The sequence below is a fragment of the Eschrichtius robustus genome, chromosome 20, assembly GCF_028021215.1.
Source record: "Eschrichtius robustus isolate mEscRob2 chromosome 20, mEscRob2.pri, whole genome shotgun sequence".
In the NCBI taxonomy this organism is placed as follows: domain Eukaryota; kingdom Metazoa; phylum Chordata; class Mammalia; order Artiodactyla; family Eschrichtiidae; genus Eschrichtius; species Eschrichtius robustus.
Window position 1 is genome coordinate 16318243 of NC_090843.1, and position 27966 is coordinate 16346208.

At 47.2% G+C, this 27966-nt stretch overlaps 1 protein-coding gene across 1 annotated transcript in view; it reads right to left on the reverse strand.

Annotated features, from left to right (window-relative positions):
* ITGB3 (integrin subunit beta 3) overlaps positions 1-27966 on the reverse strand; it is a 47864-nt gene that overhangs the window by 2031 nt on the left and 17867 nt on the right. The window contains exons 3-13 of the mRNA XM_068530459.1: positions 22530-22725; positions 20946-21198; positions 19574-19736; positions 18777-18938; positions 16810-16905; positions 16309-16398; positions 15447-15586; positions 13756-14180; positions 7804-8026; positions 6764-6864; positions 4564-4683 (exon numbers count right to left, since the gene is read on the reverse strand). Of these exons, the coding sequence (XP_068386560.1) occupies positions 4564-4683; positions 6764-6864; positions 7804-8026; positions 13756-14180; positions 15447-15586; positions 16309-16398; positions 16810-16905; positions 18777-18938; positions 19574-19736; positions 20946-21198; positions 22530-22725 (1969 nt within the window). The remainder of the gene's footprint in view (positions 1-4563; positions 4684-6763; positions 6865-7803; positions 8027-13755; positions 14181-15446; positions 15587-16308; positions 16399-16809; positions 16906-18776; positions 18939-19573; positions 19737-20945; positions 21199-22529; positions 22726-27966) is intronic.

Here is a 27966-nt window from a genome sequence, read left to right on the forward strand (position 1 = left end):
CAAGCTTTAGAGCAGCAATAATCTGTCCTGATTGTTTTAAATCAGAGGTTGTTAGTTGGTCACCCACAGGCGGAATCTAGCCTACTCTGTGTGAGTTCACACAATTGGTTTTTGTTTTTTAATTTTTTAAAATAAATTTATTTATTTTTGGCTGCGTGGGGTCTTTGTTGCTGTGCATGGGCTTTCTCCAGTTGCGCAAGCGGGGGCTACTCTTCGTTGCGGCGCGCGGACTTCTCATTGCAGTGGCTTCTCTTGTTGTGGAGCACAGGCTCTAGGCGCACGGGCTCAGTAGTTGTGGCGCGCGGACTTAGTTGCCCCGCGGCATGTGGGATCTTCCCAGACCAGGTCTTGAACCCGTGTCCCCTGCATTGGCAGGCGGATTCTTAACCACTGCACCACCAGGGAAGACCCACACAATCGTTTATTAAAAATTTGATTTTGTGGGCAACATTGAATAATCAGGAGATTCTCCCCTTAGAATTTCAGATTCTTCTTCTTCTCTTTAAAAAAAAAAGTCAAAAGACCTAGAAACACTGAACCTATATTTTTATAGGGTTGTAAATGGCTAGGGCTGAGGAGCAGCTGCCCCTTTGAGATGGGACATGTTTTTTAGTTTGCCAGACTCCTCACTACTCTCTCTTTTCTCCACTAAACAGAGGCAAAATGTGACTTGTCATTGAGTCTGTGCCACTGTGGGCTCTGGAGCCAGACTGCCTGGGTGTGAATCCTGGCTTTCCACTTACTCTGCTATGTGACCTTTGATAAATTATTTAACCTTTCTGGGTGTCTGTTTCCCATTTCTCCATCTCTAACAGTAATAGCCCTGACTTCAAAAATTTATTATGAGGAATAATTAAGTTAAATATATTGAAAGAACTCAGAAGAGTGCCTGGCAGAGTCAGTGCTCAATAAATATCAGCTACCATTATTACTGGTGTCCCTGTTTTCCCTAATTTACTTACCCAGTTCCTGTAGGCATTTGAGTTAGTTGCCCTAGTTCAGATATTTAACAGCCCCGAGGGCTGGGAACCAATGACCATTTTAGCATACTTTGAGACTAGGAGGTCTGCCAGCCAAGACAATATTTTGGGTTTCTTCCCAAAATACTTAGTCATCCAAAATCCTAACCCTATTGAGAACCAACTTCCTGTTCAATCCCAGTCAACAACCAACAAAAACAGAGGCACGTCACCCCTCTGAGGGCCAAGACGAGCTTGCTCTGAACAGCTCTGCTTCCCATCAACCACAGACGTCTGATGAGTGACCTCGCTCCGGTAACTTCCCAGGTGTTATGTAATTAGGTGTTTGTATATGTGAGTATTGATGGGCCTGGACAGGAGTCACACCTACTTTCCACAGTGTCTCCCACCTTCTTCTCTAAACATATACACCATGCTCACCACACACTACCCAATAACAGCCACCACCAGAATCCAAGCTGGCTATTTCCCATCCCACCAAATTACAACCTGTCTATAATTAAAGAAATGTCTGGAGAGAGGCTGTGAGGTTCCAGTGTCTGAGGTCCTAGGAGTGAAGGGCCCCTGTTCTTCTGGGAAAAGCAGTTACGAATTCTCTGGAAGACTGAGGTAGGGCTGACCCTCAGACCTCAAAGTGGAATCTCTTCAATGTTACATGTCAGTACAGGCAGGACAGGTAGAATGCCAGATCTTCAGGGGAAAAATTAAATCTCTTAACCGTCTGTCCTGAAGGGGGTGGATGGCAGGCTTCCTGGAAGCAGACACAAGATCAGGTGGTCTCTGGAGGGTCCTCCCAGCCACAATGATGATGACCCACGGCGGGTAATGACCCAAGGTCAGGGAAGACAGGGTAGGGTTAGCAGACTTGACAAACAAAAGTACAGGAAGTCCAGTTAAATTTGAATTTCAGATAAATAACAAATAACTTTTTAAGTATGTACCACATATTGCACGGGACATATTGTATTTTATCAGGCAACACTATCTGGAAGTGATGAGGGCTCAGCTCAGGGGAGCTCATACCCTGAGGGCTGAACACCACTTGGCCAATGCCAAACTCTGGTGGTGCCCTCTTCACTGCCCTGCAGTGGCTCAGCCCTTCAAAAAGGACATCTGCAAGGGCATGAGTCAGGGAAGAGAATGAGAATAATCTCCTCCTACACTCAGGGCCCCAGACGCTGCCTTCTTCTAAAAGCCAGAGACCCTGAAAATGATTGGAGGTTGGGGTGAGAGGAGAGGCAGAACTTGGAATTCCAGGACGGCAAGGTAGGAAACGTAGGTCTAGGGTCCCATCTCCTAATGTGGAGGAAGGGGTCTACTGGCAGTAAGCCTAAAAAGTTACCCTCCGCTCTGTTAACTAGTTACGTGTTACCATCCCAGTTGTCATCTTCGTTCCCCACAACTCCAGGCAGTAGATTCCAGTCTCAGAATACCAGGTCAAATGATTTTGGTAAGTGATACAGCAGGAGCACCAGCCGGATTGTTATAACAAAGAGATGAAGTAATGTTAAACCCCAAAGCAAGAACACACTGTCCTTCTGTAATGAGAAGGGACAATGGTACAGATCAGGAGGTTGTGGAAAAATCCATTTAATGTGTTAACACAGGTGGATGGGAAAGTGTGAGGAAGTCATGGCCAAACTAACCTACATCTGCTCCCCCAGAGAGATATACCCAGACTCTTCCCTCTCCACTTCCCCACGCCAGCCTTCCCTGAGTCACAAAATAAAACTAAGGTGATGCCCTTTCCTTACCTTCCTTCTCCCTTATAAAGGATGAGAGTTCTGGAAAGGCTGATGAACAATACCACAAATGGGGACCCCATGCTTTCCTCTACCCACGGGGACAGCAACACCCTGGGTGACATAGATGTAGCCCTCTTCCCACCTTCAACCCCTCCCTTCTTTAATCAGCTAAAATTCTCCCAACAGACATTAAGATGTATATAAGTCTGTCTGTCTCCTAGGAATAATCAGTCCTATTAATTCATTCAAAAACTGTGTACTAAGTATCTTCTCTGTAAACGACTGAGCCAAGTATGGGGATATAACAGTAGATAAGACCGACACCATTCCCGTGTTCATGGAACTTATGATCAGCTGAGGGAGACAGTGATTAAAGAAGCAATTTGATAGTGTGATGAAGGCCCATCTAAAGGGAAGCACAGCTGCTGTGAGAATCAAACAGGTCACCAAATCTAGCCATTGGAATGGAGGCTGGAGGAGGTCTGAGATGGCTCATCAGGGGACGTGATATATCTAAAGCAGAGGCATTCAAACATTGGGGAATTTATCACAATTACCAGGAGCATTAACAAAGAACACAGAGGCATAGGCTTGTGGAAGGAAGACAGGGCTCAGGACTCTGGATTTTTTAACAAGGGAACATACAAAAGTTTGAGAACCACTGCCCTAAAGCAGGGGCCAGCAAACGACAGCCAGTAAGCCAAATGCAGCTGGCCACCTATTTTTGTAAACGCAGCCAGACCCCTTCATTTGCATATAGTCTATGCCTGCTTTCCTGCTACTGTGTCAGAGTTGAGTAGTCACAGCAGAGACCATCTGGCCCACAAAGCCTAAAATATTTAATATCTGGCCCTTTACAGAAAAAGTTTGCTAGCCACTGGTCTAAAGAATGATTTGAAGAAATTCCTACGGCTGTAAAGAATGTCCAGTGACCAACTGATTTACCCTCTGCCTTCAGAGATTGTTTCTTCACTCCCGAAAGTTCTTGCCCACCCCTCCCATCCCCAACGGCCGTCATACTGTAGCCTTTATCCCTCTGCAGTGTCATTACCGATTTACATGCCTCTCTCCCCCGTGGTCTGTGAGTACCACATCCGCCTTATTTACTGTTATATCCCCAGCACCGAGCCCACTGCCTGATATATAATAAGTACTCAAAAATATTGTCAAATGATTCATCACTTAGTCCGTTGTTTAAGGGAAAGAAAGGAGATGAAGGAAATAAGGGGAAGCAAGCAAATCTACCATGCTGGATGGTGACAAACCTGTGGTGGGTCTGTGTATGACGGGATGAGCTCTCCTGCTTCCAGAGGGTCTTGAGAACAAGAGGTAACTTTTCAGCGTTCAAGGCAGCCTTGGGCTGGTGCCTCAAACCCTTAACCACATCTTGTGGTGAAGCTGGCAAGGGCAGCTTGCCCTCAAACCTCAGGCCTTCCTCTGAAGCAGCAAGCAGGTTGCTCTTGGCAACCATTTAACTTTTAGAAGAACAGATGCCTTGTGCTGGAAAGTGCTAGAATTGAAATTCCCTACTTCTTAACATTATCACCTCAAAAAACACCATGCTATATATACTCTGTTCCTTGATGAGCTCCATACCTCCCTTCTTCCTCTCCTTACCCACCTTCTTATTTTTCTATCTCCTAAATTAGCAAGTCATTTCTTGCTAATATTTGTATTTATATACCCCCACACCCAGATAACAGGCCCTGACTTATCACTTGTAAGGTCAGGTTTAATCTGGCTGCTCTGTTTAAGAGGAGTGATGGGTGGAAATAACTGTCTGATATTGGTCTCCCTCTCCCTGTGGGGCAGGGTCGGGACCCTCAGGGTTCACTCACCGGGCTCTTCTACCACATACAGGATGGACTTCCCACTGGAGTCTTCATAGTACTGGAATCTGACGACACAGTCCTCTTCATTCTTGTAGGTACAATTCACAGCATCCTTTCCAGTGTCCTCTGGGGGAGGTGGAAAGATGGGAGAATGAAAAACAAGTCAATTCCGGAAAGATGGAGCCACCTCCAAAGCCAGTCATGGGACGTCTGGGAAAGCACGTGACAGGAAACCGTATGCCTGACATTAGGCAAGATGCCTAGATTTGACAGGGCTGTGGTGCCTGGCAATTGCCTCTAGATGACCCTCGCTGATGTACTTTGTCCCTCACAGGCCCTTTTCGGTTCTTATTCTTTCCTCTGGAAGGGACATGACATAAAAGTATTAAATAAGCTGATTCAAAACCTGGCTCTATCACCTACCAGCTATGTGATCTTGGCTAAGTTACTTGACCTCATCGAATCTCTCTCTTCTTCTAATCGAAGAAAAGATACCCTCACTCACAGGGATGGTTGAGAATCAAACAGCATGAGGTAAACTACCTAACACACAGTGGGCTTTCCCTTCCCCCTCTTTCCTTTCTCTGCTTGCTCAATGAGTCTCAATAGTTTGTTTACTCAGCCCTTATATTTCTTCTATTTCTGCTTCCAATCCAGTGTTCCTCTCCAGAGACATCTCCTCTTCTCTGACTCCCATCATGTTTTGTTGGCTTCATCCCTTCTAATTCTAAAACCTGTTATTCTGACTGTGAAACTATGGCTTACCCTCCACCAGCTGCACTATGCCCTACAAGATTAAGCAAATGTACCAAGGTCACACAGCAAATAAGTGATGGAGTAGGACTAGGACATGAGTCTCAAAGCACATCCTACGGACTTTAACTCAATATGCCTTCAGTAAACCAGTAGTATTATAGGACAGTGGAAAGAGTAAGGGTTTCAGGCTTTAGTTCTGATCTTAACTCACCACTAATTTGCTTGGGCAAGTTACTTAACTTTCTTGAGATTCAATTTCCTTATCCTCAAAATGAAGATAACAATAGTACTAAGTTCGACTTTACTAGGTTGTTGGGAGAAGAATAAGATAATGTGCATGAAAAGATACTTTTATAATTTGTATGAGTTATAAAATTCCATACAAAGAAGCATTTATTTTTATGGTTATCATGGTGGGGGGCTGGGGTACTTACCGACTAACTTGGAATACCCATCTGGTCTAGATGATAAAAATATCTCCTATCTCAGCAGCCTGTTCCATCTAAGCTAATCATAGGAAGCCTGGTCTCCTCCAGAGGAAAAACTGTCTCTTCAAACTCAATCCCCAAATCACTACCCTCACTCCAGCCCCACTTTTGATATTAGCCAAAGGGTCCAGAGATCTAACTCTTTCCCATAACACCCCACCCAGAAGCTGGCTGGCTAGCTGTGTATTAACTGTGGCTCTCACTGAAAATGTGTTTCTTGCCTTCATGGGAGATCACCATCTCCAGAGAGATTGCCATCTCCTGGCACCACCCAATGCCTAGCTGGCCCAGATAACCACGTCAGGTATGTGACAGCAGCAAAGATCATCTCCTTTTAAGTCAAGATGAAATACAAACCAGAATAATTGCAGGCAAGAGTTTTGCTCTCCATCATGTTTCTATCTGTCTTACTCCAGGAGGGGCTCTGGAGAGCCAAAAGGGCTTCAGGCTAATGATTTTGGCTACAAATCCATAAGGGCGAAGGTTTCCCTCTAAACCAGCAAAGCTGTATGCCTGGGCATTGCTTAACACTCTTAGTTAGATAAACTTAGTAAATGATTACTAGCCTACTAAGCTAAGATTATCATGGGCAACCACTTCCTCACTCTGTGCCTCAGTTTCTTCATCTGTAAAATGGGGTACATTATCTTCCTTTCCTTGGGGTGGTAAAGTTAGGGTTGCCTGATTTATACATACTTTAAAGGTTATTTGCAGGATTTTGCTGAGCCCGTGGGCTCTGGGAAGCAGAAGGGGAAGGGACTGCTGAACAGATTAGTAAAGATGCAGGAGGACTCTCAAGAAAGCCAGCTTTTAAGTGCCTACTGTACATCAGGCCTTCACAACATGCCTTTGAGGTAGGAATTACTCTTCCCTTTTACAGATGAGACTTGGATAGGTTATGGGATTAAATCGGAAAAATTTAGAACGTGGGTGTGTGCAACTGTATGACATGCCGAACTTACTAAGCTCCTTCACAGGCTCAATCTCATCACGACAGTAACGGCTGCAGGTATTCTCCTCGTATAGGGCTCCTCGGTTAAACTTCTTACACTCCACACACTCTCTAAAGGAGAGAGGATATAGGGATGAAGGCAGGGAAGGAACAAACCTAAATGTGTTTCAGTCTGGCTCTGCCTGCCATACACCAGGAAAACTGTTCCACCCCAGAAAACAAACACAAACAAAAACATCTGTAAGACAATCCTGGGGTCCCAGATAGTCACGTCTGGAGTTCGGGGTGGGAGTGCCCTCCTCACCTATAGGTAAGGCCAGGTAGGCAGAGGCCCCCGGTAACTTCATTAAACTTCTTTATGTCCCATCCAAGACTGTGACAGGAGGGCGAACCCTACGCCACTTCTGGGAGCCTTAAAGTCAGAAATGGTCTCATAATTTGGGGGCCCGGTGCAAAATGAAAATGTCAGGTTCCTCATTCAAAACTTAGTAGGAATTTCAAAACAGTGACAGCAGAACATTAAACGAAGTGTAGAGCCCTTCCAAGCACGGGGTTCTGTACAAATGTGCAGGTTGCACGCCCATGAATCCAGCTCTGCTTAAAATAGTAAGAGAAACAGCAGTGCCACAGGCCTGGGCTAGCAGGGACTTCCTCTGACGCCCAGATGAGGGACATTTGCAGCGGTGAACTTCTCCTGTTTCACACAGTGTCCTCCGTAACCCCAGCCCCGCATCCTGCACAGAATCAGAACATCAGCACTGGAACATTCCCCAGGAGTCACCTGCTTTAGCCTTCCTCCCAACTCAGGGATTCAGGATCCAGCCTAAAAGAGAGGTTTCTCCAACAGCAGTCCAGCCGGTACTACTCTGTCCCCTTCACGCTTGGCTCTACCTCCAGTTTTCCCCCAAGTTTTCAATGGAAAGAGGAAAGCTAGTCATTTGCTGTGACAGTCTCCTCTCCCTAAAGCTTTGGTGAGTCAGAGAGAACCTGCATAGTCTGGGGGACCCCCAGACACTCAACTGTCTCCAACTCACTCCTCTGCCCACTCACTTCTTAAAGGTGCAGGCATCAGGGCAGGTGGGACACTTCTCACAGGTGTCCCCGTAGGAGCCCGGCTGGATGCAGACGCAGCTGCCGCATTCACACTTGCCCCGCCCGCTGCACAGCAGCCCATTGCTGGACATGCAGGTGTCCGTGCGTGTGGTACAGTTGCAGTAGTAGCCGGTCCAGTCGGAGTCACACAGGCAGTCCCCACAGCTGCACTGGCCATGGCCTGAAAACACACAGCCCAAGGGGGCAGATCAGCCAGTGAGGCCCCACCCCAGGACAGCATCGTGGCTTTACCCCTCCTCACATTGCCACACTTTCACCCCCACACTGAGCCGTTAATCATCTTCTACACTGTCCTCATAGCCTCATGCTTCTCTGCATGCTGTTCCCTCTGTCTAGATGCCCTTTCATCCTGTGACCACTACCAAACTCCTACTCACCCTTCAAAGCCCAACCCAAATGTTCCTTTCCCTCCATAACTTTTCCTGACCTCCCCAGGCCAAATCAACTGTCTGCCCATGTGCTCTCCCAGCACTTACAAATACCTCTATTTCAACCCTGATGTTCAACCCATTTGCTTGCTTATCTGTTTCTCTTTCTGGATTGTGAGCTCCCTGATGGGGGAGCACATATCATATTCATTTTTCCAACAGTAGTGATTAGCATAACATCTGGTACAGAGTAGGCATGCCATTAATGTTTATTTATCCATCCATTCAACAAATATTTACTGAGCTCATACCACAACCTGAGCACTGGAGACTCAGCAGTGAACAAGACAGGCAAGGTACCTACTATCATGGAGCTTACATCCTAGTTAAATTCCTGGAAATTCACACAAACCTCCACCAACATGTGCTCTGGGTTGTATTATCATAGTATTGCAAAGAGCCGTCAGCCCTAGTAGGAAAGACCTATTCACTTTCCTACATGAGTATAGGAACGGGACAGAGAGACTAGGGTGGGGGGTTGGACTGCTTAAATGTAGGCATTAACTCTCAACACTATATTCCCCTAATATTCATTTACCAAGGCTTTAAAACTTGGCTCCTAAACCCTGCAGAAAGGTGACTCATTCTGCAGGATTCTGAATCAGGAAGAAGTGGGTGAATAATAGAAATCTGATTGTTAATCACAGGAAAGGCAGGGAGCAAGGGAGAAGTAACCTGAATTGGTCTGAAAACCATGCCATTGTGTGAGCAGATGGGCCCCAAGATGGTGGAGGAGAGGGTGGTACACAGCCAAGCTCAAATAGCAACTAGCTGGCAGCCCTGTCCCCGGTGACCCCAGTGGGTCTGACAAATGTCTCTTGGCCACTATGGGTCCCTCTGGATGGGTATCACCCACTAAAGGATGAGTGATACCAGCATAATCCTCTAGGAACCACACTGGCATTCAAGACTCAGACACACCGGGCTTCCCTGGTGGCGCAGTGGTTGAGAGTCTGCCTCCCAGTGCAGGGGACACGGGTTCGAGCCCTGGTCTGGGAAGATCCCACATGCCGCGGAGCAACCAGGCCCGTGAGCCACAATTACTGAGCCTGCGCGTCTGGAGCCTGTGCTCCGCAACAAGAGAGGCCGCGCTAGTGAGAGGCCCACGCACCGCGATGAAGAGTGGCCCCCGCTTGCCACAACTAGAGAAAGCCCTTGCACAGAAACTAAGACCCAACACAGCCAAAAAAAAAAAATAATAATAATAATAATAAATAAATAATAATAAATTAAAAGACTCAGACACACCTTCACTGTGTGTGTGTCTGCTTCCCAAGAAGGAAGGGAAATACAACCTCATCTGCACCAGCTGCCAAGGACATCTAGAGAGTAGAGCTACCGGGCTGGCAGAAGGGTGGAGAAAGAAGAAAGACTGCATTCTGAGGTTGGGTTCCCTAGTAGTATAGCTTGTGGTGAGGATTCTCGTTCCAGTGACTTACTGGGGAAGCAGAAGGGAAGGAGGGAAGCAGGACAGGGCAGGAGGCAAAAGCTGGCAGGAATGCGGTCTCATCCGGAGACTCCCCTCAGCCTGATCCCACGGTGGGCTCAGGAGCATGAACGGCACCACAATAACCTTGAGGCAAAGGGACCGGCTTTTTGTAACCCCATTGTCCATCAGTCACTAGCCAAGCTCTGAGAGCAATCCAGCTCCTGTCAGCTGAATATAATTCTCCAGACAAGGGGCAGCTGTGAGGTAGTATCAGTAGCCCTACCAGCAGCTGGGGGATGGGTGGGCCAGCCAGCAGAGTGGGACCCCACAGTGTCCACTACACCCAGCTTTGGCCACACCTCCCGGATAGGGAAAAGACATCACAGGGCCTGGCAGCACTCAGAGGCCTCAGTCTCCTCTGAAATGCTTGTCCCATAGTGTTTCCTTTGTGAGGCTAAACAAAGCGATATTCGAGAAGACGTCTGCAGGCCAGCCAGGGAGTGAGGTTGGGAGTGGAAGTGGCAGGCCAGTGCCAGCAGGCTGACTCCAAAAGGCCCCGGCAGGGTCAACCCTTAAAAGGAAGCCACAGTGTGGTAATGTCACAGGACTGGCACCCCTCCAGAAAAAGGGGTTCACAGGAAAGTCAGGGGAGGAGGGTGGGAAATGAAGAGAAAGTGTAAGAAAGAGGAGGGAGGTAGGGAAGAAGGCAGCAGGGGAGGGGTGGGGGAGGCAGGAGGAAAGGGAGGAGCAGGTGTTCCAGGTCAGAAGGAATGAAGTCACTCTCCCCGTATAGCTTGACCTTCTGGGCTGACGCCTCACTCCACCGCCCTCCTTTATCAGCCAGCCCTTCCTCTGACTTCCCACCTCCTCCGTGAAGCCGCCCAGGCCTCCCCTGTCCACAGTGAGTCTCTCTCCGGAGGACTCCTATAACACCCACGTCCAGGATCTGGGAGGTTCTGCCTCGTGCTGTGAATTCTCCTTAGGTAAGTTAATGGAGAGCAAAACCGTCTTATTCGTGCCTCTTCATCCCACAACACTGCGGCACACAGCACAGAACCTGGCTCACGTGGGCGCCTGATCAATCTATGTTCATGGATGTGGCAGGTGGAAGAGTCCCTTGAGGACGAGGATGCACGCCCTGACGTTTGAGGGGTGCTGATACGTGCGACCACGAAGACCATGCCTCCGGTGGGGAGGAGAGGACAGGGACGGCCAGGGGCTGGAACAATGGCCGAGGCACAGTGCTCCTGCCTCCTGAGCCCCTGCTTGAGCAAAGAACAGACCAGGCCAGCAGCTCTGGGCAGGGACAATGGCGAGCTGGGCCATGAGCCTGGCCAGGTCAGGAATCATGCATGACCCCCATTCACCCATACGGACCAAGTGCCTGGCCCAGAGCAGGTGCTCAAGGAGCAGGTGTTCCTGAGTATCTGTCAATGGAGAATGTGATGATGGCGCCACAGGGTCCAGACCTGAGGCCAGTGGGCACCCAACGTCCTGGCAGGAAGGGAGAGGGAGGCCTCTGAGAAGCTGCAGCGACTGTCTGGGGTTCCCTCGTGTAATTGGCAGGAGCACACTGAGGACGGCTGTTCTGGCACTGCTGGGGGGCAGGAACCAGCGCTGCTGACCCTGGCAGCTTTGTTTTGTGGCTTCAGTGTGGCCGGCAGCCAAAGGAAACACACTCTGGCCGGGGTCCCTCCCACATGCCTCAATCAGACCAGGAACAATCAGGCCACGGAGGAGCAGTGGACCTCCCTCCATCCCTGGTGCCCCCGTAGGCTATGTGTAGCCTCTCCTAGGGTAACCCTCTTCCCCTCAACCCCAAACTTCTCCTCATGGGTCTCCCATGTCAAACTTAACCATTCCCTTTGGAAACTAGAATATGATGTAAATACTATTAAATATTAGAAGGAACTGGAATTTCTGCCTCACACCCTAATTCAGATTGATCTGTGTGTATGTGTGTGTGTGTGTGTGTGTGTGTCTGTGCGTATCTGATCTCTCTTTCCCATAATCTCTCTGATATCATTTTTCTCCAATCTCTCTCTCAAATTTTGTTGGCATGATTAAAGGAAACAACTGTATAGCACAGGGAGCTCTACCTAATGCACTGTGGTAACCTAAATGGGAGGGAGTCCAAAAGGGAGGGGATATCTGTGTGTGTGTGGCTGATTCATTTTGTTGTGCAGCGGAGGCTAACACTACATTGTAAAGCAACCATACTCCAATAAAAATTAATTTTAAAAAATGAGTAAAGGAAACAATGTTGCAGATAATAAATAGGAGCCATTTTTGTATTACTTGGGCATGCTTTAGTATGACACACATTTACTTTCTTCATCAAGCTTTTTGAAAGGCTGATGTTAAAGTGAACATCTGGGTAAATTAGCTCAGCTGGTTAGAACCCCAATGCAAGTGAAGCCAATCTGGGTCATGGATTTGATCACCCCAGAAGCCAATTATAATCTCTCTTTGATTGGCCACACAATACACCCACAAACTGGTCCCAACCAATTTACAAATATCTCCAATCTATCTCTCACAAGAGGGATTAAGCCACAGTGACTACAGCCCAGCAGAAATGTATCCCCAGTGCCCAGGAACAACTCAGACTGCCTAACTGCCTCTGGGAGTGTTGTCAGTGTGCCTGCAGATAAAGACTACATTAACGTTAGCTGGACTTCTTCCAGCTGGGGAAGTACCCCAGGAGTGGGCTTTGGGGCAAGGTGAAACCAGCTTCAGATTACCAGTGGGCCTCAAGATTTTACTGAATTTTGTAACGAGAAGGACAAAACTCAGTACCCTGCAGGGAGAAGGACTCAAATTCATAATCCCCAATCTGCAGGCTGGGACTCTCTATGGCAGTGCTATCCAGTAAACATCTGTGCTGTCCAACAGGGCAGCTGCTAGCCACATGTGGCTCCTGAGCGACAGAGAAATGAAATTTTTTATTTTTTATTGAATTTGATTTAGACTTAAATGTACTTAAACTTTACTCTTGATTAATTTAAGTTTAAATAACCACCATATTGGACAACAGCGATCTAGAGTACAAAAAGTAATAGTATATCAATAGTGATAACAAAATAGTACCGACATTTAATAAGAGCTCACTATTTTCCAATCATTGTCCTAAGTATACTGGCACATTAAATGTGCTCCAGGGCTTCCCTGGTGGCGCAGTGGTTGAGAATCTGCCTGCCAATGCAGGGGACACGGGTTCGAGCCCTGGTCTGGGAAGATCCCACATGCCGCGGAGCAACTAGGCCCGTGAGCCACAATTACTGAGCCTGCGCGTCTGGAGCCTGTGCTCTGCAGCAAGAGAGGCCGCGATGATGAGAGGCCCGTGCACCGCGATGAAGAGTAGCCCCCGCTTGCCGCAACTAGAGAAAGCCCTCGGCAAAAACGAAGACCCAACACAGCTAAAAATAAAAAAAAATAAAAAAAAAAATGTGCTCCAATATCTTGCATATACACTACTATTTTCCACGTCTTTTGTGATGAAAAAATAAATTCACATAAAATAATTGTCTGAAAATAAATAAATAAATAAATGTTACTAACTTCACTACATATTCTGACATCATGTAGTTTCCAAACCTATATATACTAAAAATTTAATTACTATCAGTCAGTGATTTTTTTTAAACTTAAAAAGGGGTTGGTCCATATCCTCGAAAAGATTAGGAACCAGTGACAAAATACTAGCAGAAGGGCAGATGAAGGAAAAGAAAAAAAACTATCTTCACTTTCAAGTTTCCCTACGTCTTCCCACCCTCTTCTAGGAGAGAAGTCCCCAGAAGCAGATGCTCATTTTTCTTCCTTGTGCCCCTCGAGCAAGGGCAGAGGGAGCTGAGAGGATTAAAGAGAAACTCATTTCTGTTTCCTGCCATTGGAGTGGCACACCATCTACTCGCTCTGCCCCCGGGCCTTCCTGTGCCCACCTCAAGCCCTGGCCTGCATCCATTTCCAGAGGCTGCAGATGTGTGAGTGTGTGTGGGTACCAGGACGGGAGGGGTGTGCAGTTCTACTCACCTGAGCACATCTCCCCCTTGTAGCGGACACAGGAGAAGTCATCACACTCACAGTACTTGCCCGTGATCTTGCCAAAGTCACTGCTGTGGCAGACGCACTGGCCACAGAGACACTCGCCGCGCTGGCTGCAGATGGGCTGGCCCTCCCGGGGGCTACACTCGTCCTGCTGGGAGGGACGGTAGTCCTCTTCTGAGCACTCACACTGGGACCCCAGCCAGCCAGGCCCGCAGCGGCACACCCCACACTCAAAGGTCCCGTTGCCGTTGTTGCAGTGGTGGCTGTGAGGCTCAGCCTGGGCCTGGCAGGCACAGTCACAGTCGAAGTTGACCTGGACGGTGAGGCTGTCTTTGAAGCCCACAGGCTTGATGGTGAAGGACTTCTCCTTCTCCTGGGGGCAGCCACGCACCTTGGCCTCAATGCTGAAGCTCACCTGGATGGAAAGTAAGATCGCATTCAGACCCAGGTGGACCCTGTTGACACTCCAGCCCTGGAGGGAAAGAAGCTGTTCCCTGCCCTGCCCAGGAATACCCAAACTGGGTGTCCTGTCCCCCAGCAAGCTGGAGTTCCTCAGCCTTCCCACCACCACGGTCTGCAAAGCCAAAGCAAGAGCCTGGGGATAGTTGTGCAGTTGGGACATATCTGGCTGGGTGTAGACATGGTTTACAATCACGAGATAGCTTTTTTCTAAAATTCCATCCGTGAAAATAAACCAGCTCAAGCAGAAAAGAACCTTTGATCTTACAAAAACGCTCTGCCGTGGCCAAATAAGCTAGCGGGACTGATTACATAATATCATCAAGATATACAAAGCACCATTTCACACCACACAGTGGCCAACCACAGGCTCAGAGTCTACTGTGCAATTTCCACAAAACATTTCATCACTTACGCAATCAAACATGTTTCAGGCCAATATTTTTTACATAGGGTATGTGCACATGTGCCTAGAAGATAGAGAGATGGATGGATGGAAACAGATATATAGACACAGATGATGTAGATATAGATGATACAGCTATAGATATCCCCTCTTTTTTCCCACCCCTTTCACCAACCCCTCTCCCCTAAGGCAGAAGCAGAGAAGAACCAGCCACTAAGGAAGGAAAACTATAGACGGACTGGAGAGGCAAAATGAACATTTGCATTCTGACGTTCCAGGAGGGTGGGTATTTTGTGTGTGTATGTGTTTATTTTTTTTTCCTTTTAATTTTTATTGGGGTATAATTGATTTAAAATGTTGCGTTAGTTTCGAGGGTGGCTATTTTTGCCTATTCTGTTTGCTGCCAAATCTTTAGCAGCTGGAACAATGCCTGGCACAAAGTCGGTGGTCAATATTTATAGATGACACTGCCGTTTTACCTTGTGAAGCAAAGAAAGGCATTACCTTAGGGGAGGCTGGAGACCAGTTAGGGGCTGAAGGTAAGAAATATTTTCATTTGCAATCAACTGTGCATAAACAGAGGTAACCTAAATGCAAGTTTTTAAAAATCCTGATAGTGAAGTTACTTAACAGATAGAGAAGGTTTAGGCAACAGAAGCCTCAGAGGAAAAGCCTGGCAGCTCTAACCATTACATCTAACTTGTAAGGACGTTCAGAAAGAAGGTACAGGGAAAGAAGGGGTGGGTGCCCACAGACGCTCTGGGGCACAGGCTAAGGTCAGAGCTGCAGCTTCAGTCCCTGCCCAGCCCACCTCACCGTGTCTCCAATCTTGAGTCCGACACAAGACTTAAGGCCTGGGATGACCTCGTTGTTGAGACAGGTGGCGTTGAAGGATAAGGACAACTCCTCAGGGAGGTCACGCACTTCCAGCTCTACTTTAGAGCGGATTTTCTGAGCAGAAAAGGGCAAGAGAAGATAAGAAAATGGGCTGAGAGGAAATGAGTAGGAGCCAATTACATCCCAAGCAAAACCTCCCAGATGGTCCTGGACTCACCTGCAGTGCCAGATGCTGAGGTCCACCTGCAAGCTGCCAGAGCATCCCTAGGAGCCTGTTTCCTGCTATATTTCCAGCCCAAGACCTTCTCTCTCTCTTTCTCCACTTGCTTCTAGGTGAGTCTGGGTAAAATCTAAACCAGCTACGCCCTCCTGCAGGCCTCATGGACGTGCAAGAAGGGAGTGCTAATACTGGTCACCTTGGCTAGTAGCACTTTCTACCTGATTTTTCATCAACCTCACATTCGCCGTGGTTCAGCTCCCTCTTTTCTCTATTCTTGGAGCCCAGATCTCTGTCACTCTGCACCCGCCCCCCCTCAATTTCAGGGCCCTGCTCTTCCTCATCACCATCCCCATCCTCTCTTTCTCTTCCACCTTCTCTAAGCTCTTCCCCCATTGTTCCTAAGCCTCCTTGGCATTCCTTTCTGAGCCATTTCTATCTCAGAAGGCTGCGTTCCTCCCAGGGCTGGCTATCACTTCCTGGCCTCTGGAAGAATAAGAGGAAGGCAGTGAAAGCTGCATGGTGGACTTGCAGCCAGGACTCCCAAGTCTGAGCCCTCCTGGGTAATGCCAAGTGAAGTGGACTCTTAGCAGGCCCATTCCCAGTGTAAGACACTTACCCCGTAAGCATCAACAATGAGCTGGAGGACATTGCTGGAATCAGTAGACAGAACCCCCACTGTGGTTCCTGGGATGAGCTCACTATAGTTCTAGAAAGGAAGACAAAGATGTCCGGGGATGACTGATGAAGCTGGTGGTCTCCAAAAGCCCTCCCCAAATCAGACTGAGGGTCTTGAAATGAAACTTGAGGGAAGGATGGGATATTTTACTTGTCACTGCCAGGAATACATCTAGCACTTTTTCAGCACTGAGCAAAATTATAGAGAACCTCTCACACCCCTCTCCCCACTGAATTACTCCCCTCCACTACTGCAAGCATCAACACACCCATCCTGCTAGGTTCAAGGTTGGAGGAGAGAGACCGTCGAGAGGAATCATTAGCTCCTGTGTCTTTCCCACTTAGGGACCATGGCCAAAGCTGGTGTGGGCTGGTTCCCTGAGACAAGGCCACCCATCACAGGCCCCACTCCCACTCCAGGAGGCCCCAAAGGCATAGTCACCTGGTAGAGATTGACTACATTTTCAGTCACTGCGAAGATCAAATTGATGTTTTTCTGGGACAGCTTCTCGGTCATCAGCCCCAGAGAGGGATAATCCTATGAAAAGAGAGGATGTGGAGGTTAGTTAAGAAGTCTATTCACATACATCCATGGATTCTAAGCCTTAGGACTTGGGTGATTTGGGGCATGGCCCTGACAGTAGTGGGATTTAAACCTTTTCACCCCATGACAATGTGAGGCAAACACAAACCCAGTTGTGAACTCTAAGGATAGATAAAGAGGTACAGGCTGGTAGTGTCGAAACGAAGCACCTCTGTCTTCCTACTCAAATTCAATGCATTCGTACCAAGGCGCAGCTTCCATGGGTCAGGTACTGCCAGACCTCATTGTTTTGAAGCTTCCTCTCATTTTGCAGCTACTGACAAATGCCTTGGGTTGTTGCTTGCAATCCTTCACCATGTGGTCTCAACCTTCCTTTCCAATCATTCACCTCTCTTCCCCTTCTACTTACCACTGAGCTGGCCCACTGTCTTTCTCCCACCTCGAGTGGCCTTCTTTTTGGTAATCCTCCTCCTTCCTTAGGACCCAGCTCAGGTCCCACCTTCTCCAGGAGGCCTTCCCTGATCATCCCAGTTCACGATGAGCTTTTCTCTTTTGAATACCTAAAATCCTCATCAACTATTCTATCCAGTTAGCAGTAATCATGCATCTTCTGTTATTGGTACCACACCTCCTTGACTAAACCAAAATCTCCCTAAGGGTGGGACCTTATATAGTCTTGTTATCTCCCTTGGCCCCTGGTGAGGCCCTGCATAGACTAGGTGTCAATCGTTACAGACTCGCCCATTGCCTGGTAGTGCTCAACCTGTATATGGCTGACACCAAAGAATTCAAGCCAAAATGGGGGTGATGGTAAATTATGAACATGTCCCTGGAATCCTAGACCTTTCAGGGAGCTCATGAGATCATGCAACTCAGGTTCCTTTTCACAGATGTACCTTTAAGCCACCTAGATGAGGTAGTTGCTATATTGTCTTTAAGGAATGAAGAGTTCACACCTCCCTCTAGATACTCAGAGTATCAGCATTCTGCAGGGCTCTACGTTTTCTTTATGGTTTACTGCAATTTCTCCTGTTTCAATGTAAACTCCTCTCCTCTTATTTAACCTTCTACGGTTAAATAAAAACAACTTATACAGAAAACAACTTATAAGAAGTCTTCTCATACAGAGCAGTGATTACCAGAGGGGAAGGGGTGAGGGAGAGGGAGAAATGGGTAAAGGGGATCAGCTGTATGGTGACAGATGGAAACTAAATTTTTGGTGGTGAGCATGCTGTAGCGTACACCGAAGTAGAAATATTATGTTGTACCCATGAGACTTATATAATGTTATAAACCAATGTTACCTCAATAAAAAATAAATTAAAAAATAAGTCTTCTCATGTATCAGCTAAACCATCCTTTAGCCTTCTTTTATTCCAGCTAAATGACTCTGAGCCCTTTAACGTTTCCTCACAGGACTGGCTTTCTATGATTTTGATGATCTTTGTCTCTTTTTCCTCTGTCTTCTTCCAATAACCACAAGAGAGCATGATATTCCAAGAAGGGGCTAATCCATGCACAGTCGACAGGATGGCCTGCTTTCCAGCTGGACCTGCAAAAGTCCTCTGGGTCCATTCTGGATGCCATGATGATGCTGCTGGTGCTGGAGGCAGAGGTAACACCGACCACAGTCAGGACCACCTCTAATGGCTGTACAGGTGGTACCCTGGATGAGGGTGTCCAGTAGGTGGGAAAGGTGAGTGAGGGTGTCCAGTAGGTGGGAAAGGTGAGGGCGAGCTGAAAAGAGCCCTGAGCCTTGCCCAGAGGAAGGGCTGCCATTTTCATATTCACACAAAGACTCTGCCTGGGTTAGGGCAGTCCTGGCCATAGTGAATAGGAACCATAGGTGGTACCGAGAATCTCACCATGGTAGTGGAGGCAGCATAATGGTTGTCACTGCCCACATGACACTGCCCATCATTGGGCTGGACAATGCCTGCCAGCCTTCCATCCAGCGCTATATGGGTCTTGGCATCAGTGGTAAACACCAGCAAGTGGGAGGCATCATTCCTCCAGCCAATCTTCTCCTGTTAAAAAAAATAAAAATAAAAAGGCAAAAGAGACAGCGACTTTAGCCATGTCACTGGTACAAAACAAAGACCCAAGGAGCTCCCCATCTGAAGGGCTAGACAAGTTGTCTTGGAGAAGGGCCTCAGTCCTAGTCCTTGGAACATAAGCTGGAGTTTTCCAAGTCAGGGGTTTCTGTTCTCTTAGGAAAACAGTCTCAGGGCTCATTAGTTCAAGCAGCTGAAAGACACCTACTTCAACTCCAAATCGAACTTCTTCAATGATAATCACATGGCCCATCTAGAAACCCATCTGCATCTGCAGAGCTGGGTTGGGCTAGAAGAAATCCCATCTAGACATCTGCCCACTTTGCTGAGGTTAGGTGAACCCAGCCTTGACTCTGATACACTTCCAGAGAAGATCCTCTCCCCAGAAAACATCTGGGACCACTGAGGTTCAAAAAAGTATCAGCTCTGGCCAGGGAGCGGATACAAGCAGAGGTTGCTTATCAGGAGCAACTTATTGCTCATATTGTACAAAGCTCTGCTTAGTTCCTATCTCGTATTTCACATAGAAATCCCCACAGTTGAGCCACTTCCTGCCCCATTTTGATCTGCACCACCCACACCTGGCACTCCATGCCCTCCAAACTCACATCACAGACGGTAGCCTGCATGATGGCATCAAAGCCACCCTCTGGGGCATCTCGGTTTCGTGACACACTCTGCTTCTTCACCTCCTCATTGAAACGGGTCACCTGGTCAGTTAGCGTCAGCACATGTTTGTAGCCAAACATAGGCAAACAGGTGGTCTTCATACTGGGGAGGGAAGGAATAATTTAAGCAGACATCTGATGGAAAAGGCTGCATGGGGAGTGGGAGGGAAAAGAGGGGGACAGATATAGACAGTGGAATGCCCAGGCGAGTTCTATACAACTACTATTACCCAGACAGTTTAGACTCCAAACCCTTCAAATTACCTAGGCATCACATTGACCTAATCTTCAGCTAGATCAGAGGATAAGGGAGTGAACTGTGGAACCAGACTGCCTGGGTTCAAATTCCAGCTCCTTGACTTACTAGTCATGGAACCCTAGGCAAGCTTCTCTATACCTAACCTATAAAGAAATGGGGACATGATAACACATATCTCATAAGAGTTGTGAGGCTTAAATGAGTTAATAGATGTAAAGCTTTTAGATCAGAGTGAGGCTCTAGTTGTTGTTGCTATCACTTTATACTTAGCACTTCTCTAAAGTAACATTAACACAACAACAAAGCAAAAGTTCATCAATAACTTAATGTCCCTGAACTATCAATAAATTGAAAGATCTGTGCCAAACAGGAGCATTTCTGTCCCCAGCCCAGTGGTTTATTTGTTTAATTGATGGCTGACACAATTTCTGGGGAACCTTACAATCCAGACAGAAGGTTAAAAAGGCACATCATATAACTCTCGAATCTAAAATGTAAATTCATACCTTGTCAGGCTCGGTAACCATCATTTTAAATTATAATCCATGGATTTGCACAGTCTCCAACAAATAAATAAGCCATTCAGTTGTAAGTCAAACTCTCAACAGAGGGACACATCAATTTATGCTATTAGAGGGTTCAACAAATATCATTTCCACTCTTTCCTATTCCTCTAGGACTTAATTCCTTGCATTTTAACCCTGCAGGACTCATATTCTGGATAACGAGGACAATGATGACGACAGCAATGGAATCAATCATTCTGAAATCATAACTCCTCTATCTACTTACACTATTTATTCGTGGCCTAGACCAAGAAGCTGATGGATTTCCTTTCTAGGTCTCCAAACAGCCTTGGGCTCTATTAATACAACACTCCAGATCAATGGGTTGGCCCATTTGCCAGACAGGGAGACCATGGTAGAGAGGAGATACGATTTGGCCAGAAGGCAGCCAACAAAGCTACCCTAGACTAGAAAGAGGAAGCAGGACTTGGATTTGTCTGGGGCAATGGGGAGAGATGCTGCCCTGGCTTCTAGAAGAGAGACTTACTCATAGCAGGGGTTTTTGAGGGCTTCTGGTGGGGAGATGTACATGTATGGTGAAACGGGCTTGTCCACAAAGGCCCCGAAGCCAATCCGCAGGTTACTGGTGAGCTTACGCATCTGGGAGGCCAGCTTGGTCCCCAGGTTCTGGATGCTCCACAGATCGTCCTTCATAGAGTAAGACAGGTCCATTAAGTAGTAGATGTCCACAGGGTAATCCTCCACCTGCCGAACTTGGACGGAGAAATTCTTCGAATCATCTGCAAGGCAGAAGGACGTTAATTCTTCTCCTCTTCTCCCTCTAAAACTTAAGTAGATTTGGACACAGCTGGGATGAAATAACTTTTTTTTTTTTCTTTTTTTTTTTTTTTGCCGCGCCACTCGTCTTGCGGGATCTTAGTTCCCCGACCAGGGATTGAACCCGGGACCCGGCAGTGAAAGCGCCAAGTCTTAACCACTGGACCTCCAGGGAATTCCCTGAAGTAACTTTTTAATCAAACCAAACTTGAAAGCCCTGGTCCCTTTTCCTCTCTCCTTGCAATTCTATTCCTCTTCCAACCTCTTGACCCTCCCATTTTTAACCTCTTCTTTTCCATTCTAAAAGTCTCCACCCTCTCTAAATCCTCATCTGTCTAATCCTCTGGGTCCCAAGGGTCTACCACCCTGAGTCACAGAAGTGTTGGCAGTTATTACACTTCAGACTCTGTAAAAGGCAGGAACTATGTCCCACCCTTTTCTGAATCCCATAGTAACCAATACATGCCTTGCACGTAGAAGGTACTTTCTTAAATTCTTGACTTAATTGAAAAGTCAAAATGAGTGCTTCAGAAAACCTGTCTCTGGACTTCCCTGGTGGTGCAGTGGTTAAAAATCCGCCTGTCACTGCAGGGGACACGGACAGATTCAATCCCTGGTCCGGGCAGATCCCACATGCCGCGGAGCAACTAAGCCCGTGAGCCACAACTACTGAGCCTGCGCTCTAGAGCTGGTAAGCCACAACTACTGAGCCCATGTGCCACAACTACTGAAGCCCGCATGTCGAGAGCCCATGCTCTGCAACAAGAAAAGCCACCGCAATGAGAAACCCGTGCACTGCAACGAAGAGTAGACCCCGCTCGCCGCAACTAGAGAAAGCCCGCACGCAGCACAAAGACCCAATGGAGCCAAAAATAATTTTTTTTTAAAAAGCCTGTCTCTTAGCCTAATCCTTCCTCCCTCTGAAGGTCTCCTGCCTCTATTTTCTCTGCCCCCATGCATGCCCTGCCCCAATCTTACATGGAAAAGGAGCTTACAAGTTGCTTTCTCATCTTATACTCACTTGAGCCTCAATAGAAAGCTATATGCTGGGTAAAACAGGCATTGGGGGAAAGAAGAAACAAACATTTTTTGTGTACCTACTAAGTTAGAAGGGTGGAGTAACTTGCCCAAAGTCAAATAGCTAATATATGGAAGAGTCAAGATTCAAACTCAGATCTTCTGACTTCAAGTCCCAAAGCCTTCCACTTTCCTCCATTCTCCTGCCCACACTTCCCTCCACATCCTTCTCTTCCCACCCCAATTCCACTGTGAGCTACTTCTGCAGGATCCCTACCTGGCCGTAGCCGGAGCGCAATCCTCTGGGGACTGACTTGAGTGATCTGGGAGCTGTCTCCAGAGCCCTTGTCACTGAGGGGCCTGGCCTCCAGGATTCTGGCCTCGCTGATGGGGAACTCGATGGACTCCAGGGCGCAGTCATCCTTCAACAGATTCTCCTTCAGGTTACAGCGGGGCGAGCCCGGAGGCAGAGCCTGTAAGACGAGAGGAAGTCCTGTGATCAGAGCTACGGTGGTTCTCTGCTTCCTGCAGGCTCTGCCACATCCCAGCAGCCTAGAGCTCACCCGGCACTTTGGAGCTAAACCAACATAAATGAACTCGTGTGGTCCTTCCTAACATAGCCCCTAGGCCTGTTGTACAGAAGGGGGAGACTGAGGCATCAGAAAGGTTGGGTGAGTGCCTGTTCATGGATTGGTAGGTAGGAAGAGGGGCAGTACAATAAGATGCCTGTTGGACCAGTGTTCTTCAAACTGTAAAATGCAACCCACCTGTGGGTCTCAAAAATCAATGTAGTAGGTCTCAACCACCAATTTATTAAAATGCAACATAATAGAATAGAAAGTATCAAAGTATATAAGTGGTAAAAGTAAATATTGTTTTGGGAAAGGTTTATTTATTTATTTTTTAAGTTTTTAAGTTTAAATCTTTTTTAAGCTTCTTTTTTTTAATATTTAGTTTTTATTTATTTTATTCATTTATTTTGGCTGCGCCAGGTCTTAGTTGCGGCACAAGGGATCTTCACTGCAGCAGGTGGGCTTCTTAGTTGCAACATGCGGGATCTAGTTCCCCCACCATGGATCAAACCCCGGGCCCCCTGCGTTGGGAGCGTGGAGTCTTACCCACTGGACCACCAGGGAAGTCCCGGGAAAGGTTTATATGTTGGGGAGTAGGGTATAATATGTATAATAAATAATGATACACAATGTATGTCTTTCTGTCGGCCAGGGTCAAAACAGTTTGGAAGGCACTGTGTTAAAACACTGGCTGGGGTGTGAGATCCACGAGGGCAGGGACTATGTGTGTCTCATTTCCCCTCTATTCCCAGCACACAACGCGAAACTGACGACTAAGTGATGGGGGGAGGATATGGGGAAACAGCAGAGAGTAGGGGCTAAGAGCACAGATTGGCTGAGACTATATCTCAGCATTGCCTCTTACTAGCTGGTTACTAGGGCGAGTCACCTAAACTCTCCAGGCTTCGTTTCCTCATCTATAACATGAAAATAATAATAGCCCCACCTTCACAGGGATGTTCTGCAGGACCATATAAGACAGTGCGTGTAAAACACATAGCACGGTGCCTGCCATAGGGTAAGTGCTCAATAAATCTTAGCTGTTATTGTAAGATGTTCTATAAATAGTTCCTGGATAAATTAATTATGAATAAACTTCACAAGCTTAGGCAAATCCCATGATATCAAGCCACTGACCAGAGCCTGTCCTATCACTTTCAGCTTCCTTCCTCACCCTGGCCAAATGGCAGACTGAGTGCCCTTCCAAACACCCCGGTGTGTATCCCACAGCCCTCTGGGGCTCGGTGTGTGTTTCCACCTGAGTACTGAACGGGGGACATGCTGCATTGGAATGAACACTAGAAATCAGGAAATGGGTTCAATCCTAGGTCTGCCACTAACTAGCCTGTGACCTCAGATAAGTCATTTCACTCCACTGAGCCTCAGTTTCCTCACCTGTTCACCCCTGTTAAAGGGGTTAGATGACATGGTGTTTTCAGTCCCTTCCTGCTCTGACATTCAGCAAACTTAGCCAGCACTGTGTGGGCGCGAGCCCATAAGGGCTTCTTGCCAGGCTGGGGGAACTGCCTGGAAAGCTAGAAAACCCCTCCTTGGACCTATTTCGAAATATCTAGGCCTTCAACCCCACAATCCCCCGCATCCCTACCCACCCCCTCTCACAACCACTTCCAGAAGTCAGCTGAATAACCCATACCAATATCCCAGAACAACTAGCGTTAACATTTATGGAGTACTCACTGCATGTCAGGCACCACAGGAAGCACTTTACATGGATCATTGCAATCCTCCTGATTACAGTTCTGTAATGCTGGAATTATTATTATTTTACAAATTACAAACCTGAGGCTTGGAGGTTTCACAAATGAGGAACCCAATCTTACAAGTAAGAAATTGAAGGTTTGGAGAAATTAAGTATTTTGCCCAAAGCTACAGAGCGAAGAAGTGGCAGAAGTGAGATGCTGACTGGATTGCCTGACTGTAATTATCCTCATAAAACGGTAAGTTGTATTACATTCTGTGTAGAGTGGGAATCAAGGCAGAGAAGCAGGAATGTAGAAGAAACAGCCCCGGGAAGAGCCACACCTGAGAATGCACCAGCTAGGGAACAGGATGCAAGATGGGGATACGGGAGGTGTGGGAAGGATAGATAACATTCTGCCTCCTCAGCCCCTCAGGTGACTGGAAGCCATGTTTCCAGGAGAGGGATTGGGCCACAAGGAGACATCCATACTCAAAAACTCAGGACTCTGTAGCTTAAACCCCTCCGGATGCTCGAAGTCCCTCTCCCACTCCTGCCCAGCCCTCCTCTGATAGGCGGAAAGCCTTCCCCATGTGGATAGGACCATGAACAACACCAACAGTACTACAGACTAAATGTGTGTCCCCCCAGAATTCATATATTAAACCCTAATCTCCAAGGTGGTGGTATTAGGAGGTGGGGTCTTGGGAGGTGACAGGTCATGAGGTGGAGCCCTCATGAATGGGATTGTGCCCTTATTTTAAAAGAAGGCCCCAGACACCTCCCTGGCCCCTTCCACCATGGGAGGACACGGTGAGGAAATGGCCATCTATGACACTGAATTTGCTGCTACCTTGATCTTGGACTTACTAGCCTCCAGAACTGTAAGAAATAAATGTTTGTTGTTTAGCCACCCTGTCTGTGGTATTTTTGCTACAGCAGCCTGAACGGGCTAAGACAAATGGCATGAGGACCACCCTAGCCCAGGCAAGATGTGGAAAGAGCTTCCAGAAGCCAGCAGCTTCCTTCTTCCTCTTCACAGGTCTGAGGTAGAGAAACGGCATCAGCAATGGGAAATGGTACATGAGACTTAATCTTCCTGGTTCAGAAGATCCCAACAGGACATCAGAACTCCTCAGAGAGATGAAAATCCCCTCCCCTCACCCAGCCAGGTCCCTCTGCCAGGGACAGAATGGCTGAAGAGAGAACTCACGAACACTTAACGTTTTTGTGCCCCAATTCTTGCTGCTTCTGTCCATCTCTCCCAACCCTTTTCTCTCAGGAAGCAGTCTCTTTCTTGCTCAAAAAACTCCCTACTGTATCTCTGATTCCAGGGTCCCACAAAACCCCGGAGAGAAAACCTTCCAAAAAAGGCAATGATTGGATGGATCGAGATGCCCTGAGTTGCTGATCCTTTCCAGGACTAAGACAGATGCTGAAGGAGAGAGAGGGAAGGGGGAGACCAGGAAACAAGGAGAACAGCAAGGCCATCATGTATCTTCAGGCTGCATCGGTGAAGGGAGAGAATATCTTGGAGGGGGTTTCCTGACCCCTGTTTCCTAACGTGGTGGTGTTTATTAGAAGAAAGTTTGAAGTGCCAAGCCTTGCTGACAGAGCTTATGGTTTGTTATGAATTTCCGAAGAAATCTAAACACTAAGAAACAAAAACTGTCTCCTTCCCTCCCTCTCTGGTCGCTGACATCAGGGGTCAGGAACATAACAGGCCTGCTCCTCAGCCACGCTCTCCCTGAGAGCCTGCTGTCCCAGAAGGACACCAAGGCACTGACCTCAACACATCTGGGCCACGTTCCTTTCTTAATAACCCAGGCTGAGAAGGTAAAAGGAATGTGTCCAGGTTACTCAGAGAGAAAGCTGGAAGGAGGTGGGGGAGGAGTGTTCAAGTTCCAGTTCCCAGTGAAACCAGATGTTACACAAAAAGGGCAAAGATATCCAAGACCCAGGGGAAGAGCCAGAGCACAGCAGCGGGAGGTCCCAACCCACGTGCGGTGTGAGCTGAATTCCCGCCCTCTCCTGGCGGGAATTCAGCGCCTAGTCCCATTCTCCATTAATCCCATTTTAGAAACTGGGAAAGTACAGCATGAATAACTGTCATTATTCTACTTACTTCACAGGGTTGGTCAGGGGATAAAATAACACTGTGAATGGGAAATGCTTTCAAAATATAAAAATCTCAACGAAAGTCAAAAATACTCAAATCCTTTTGATCTGATATAAACAAATAAATTCAAATAGGTGACTCTTTTCTACTATTACCATTCTGACTACTGCTATTATTGCATACTCTTTCTTGGAGGACAAGGAACAATAGGTCGTGGTACATTTTTTTTCCCCCAAGTGCTAACAAATGCCTCCAATCCAAAAATATTAAGATTGCTTTCTTGATTGACATCTGGTAAGGACAAGAAATCACTTGAACATACAGGGAGAGAGGTGTGGAGGGGACAGAAAGGAGAGGAAAAGGAAAGCATTTTAGTTTATGGTTATTGATACTCACACCCCACTGTTTACAGAGGGAGGAGCACTTTTAATATTATACCTTTTTTTTATGATAACAAATTGGGGCACAACACTCAAGATGAGAGTTTGCCCTCCAGATTAAGAAAAAAAATAGGAAGAAAGAAAAAGCAGCAGAGAAGTGAGAATGAAATTATATTAGTGACTAAAAAGGAATTAAACAGCGGCCTAAACCTCCCCCCACCAAAAAGGCAGAGAAGAAAATGAGAAGTAAGTCCTATTAGAGTCTTCTTCTTTGTGGGATCCAAACCCATTCTTCTTGTTTTATCCATGGATGTCAGGCTGAGTGTGAGCAGGTCTACCTTCTGATGTGCACTCAGGACTATAGAAGAATTCCTAGTATTTCTCTCCACATTAGGGTTGCCAAATTTGGTAAATATTTAGGATATACTTATACTAAAAGTATTTGTTGTTTGATTCAAATTTAACTGGGGTGTCCTGTATTTTATCTGGCAACCTTAACTCCAGCTCCACCCATCATGACCCCAATGATCAGCCCCTTCAATTAACAATATTTGCCAAACTTGCTATTGTAACAACCCATTCTGATGCAATAGGTTCAGGGTCCATCCTGGAAACCTTTATATTTAACAAGCACCCTAGGTGATTCTTACCAGCAGGCAAATTTGGAAGGTTCTAGATCCCAACATGATGCCACCAAGGCCAAGACCACAAGTTGAACCTCTCTGTGAAGCCAGCCTCTCTGCTAGATTCACAGTCCAGAGACAGCACACCACCCCAACCCGTAACAGTATCCAGTCCCCCAAGAACACACCCTATGCAGATGAGCCCAAAACTCTGCGCTCATCCGCGTTGGCTATGTTTTCCTATTACCCAGCCAAGGGCTTGCTATCCACACCCAGAGCTGCTGTCCTCCAGGACCAGGGAAAGCTGAGCCCAACCAGTTG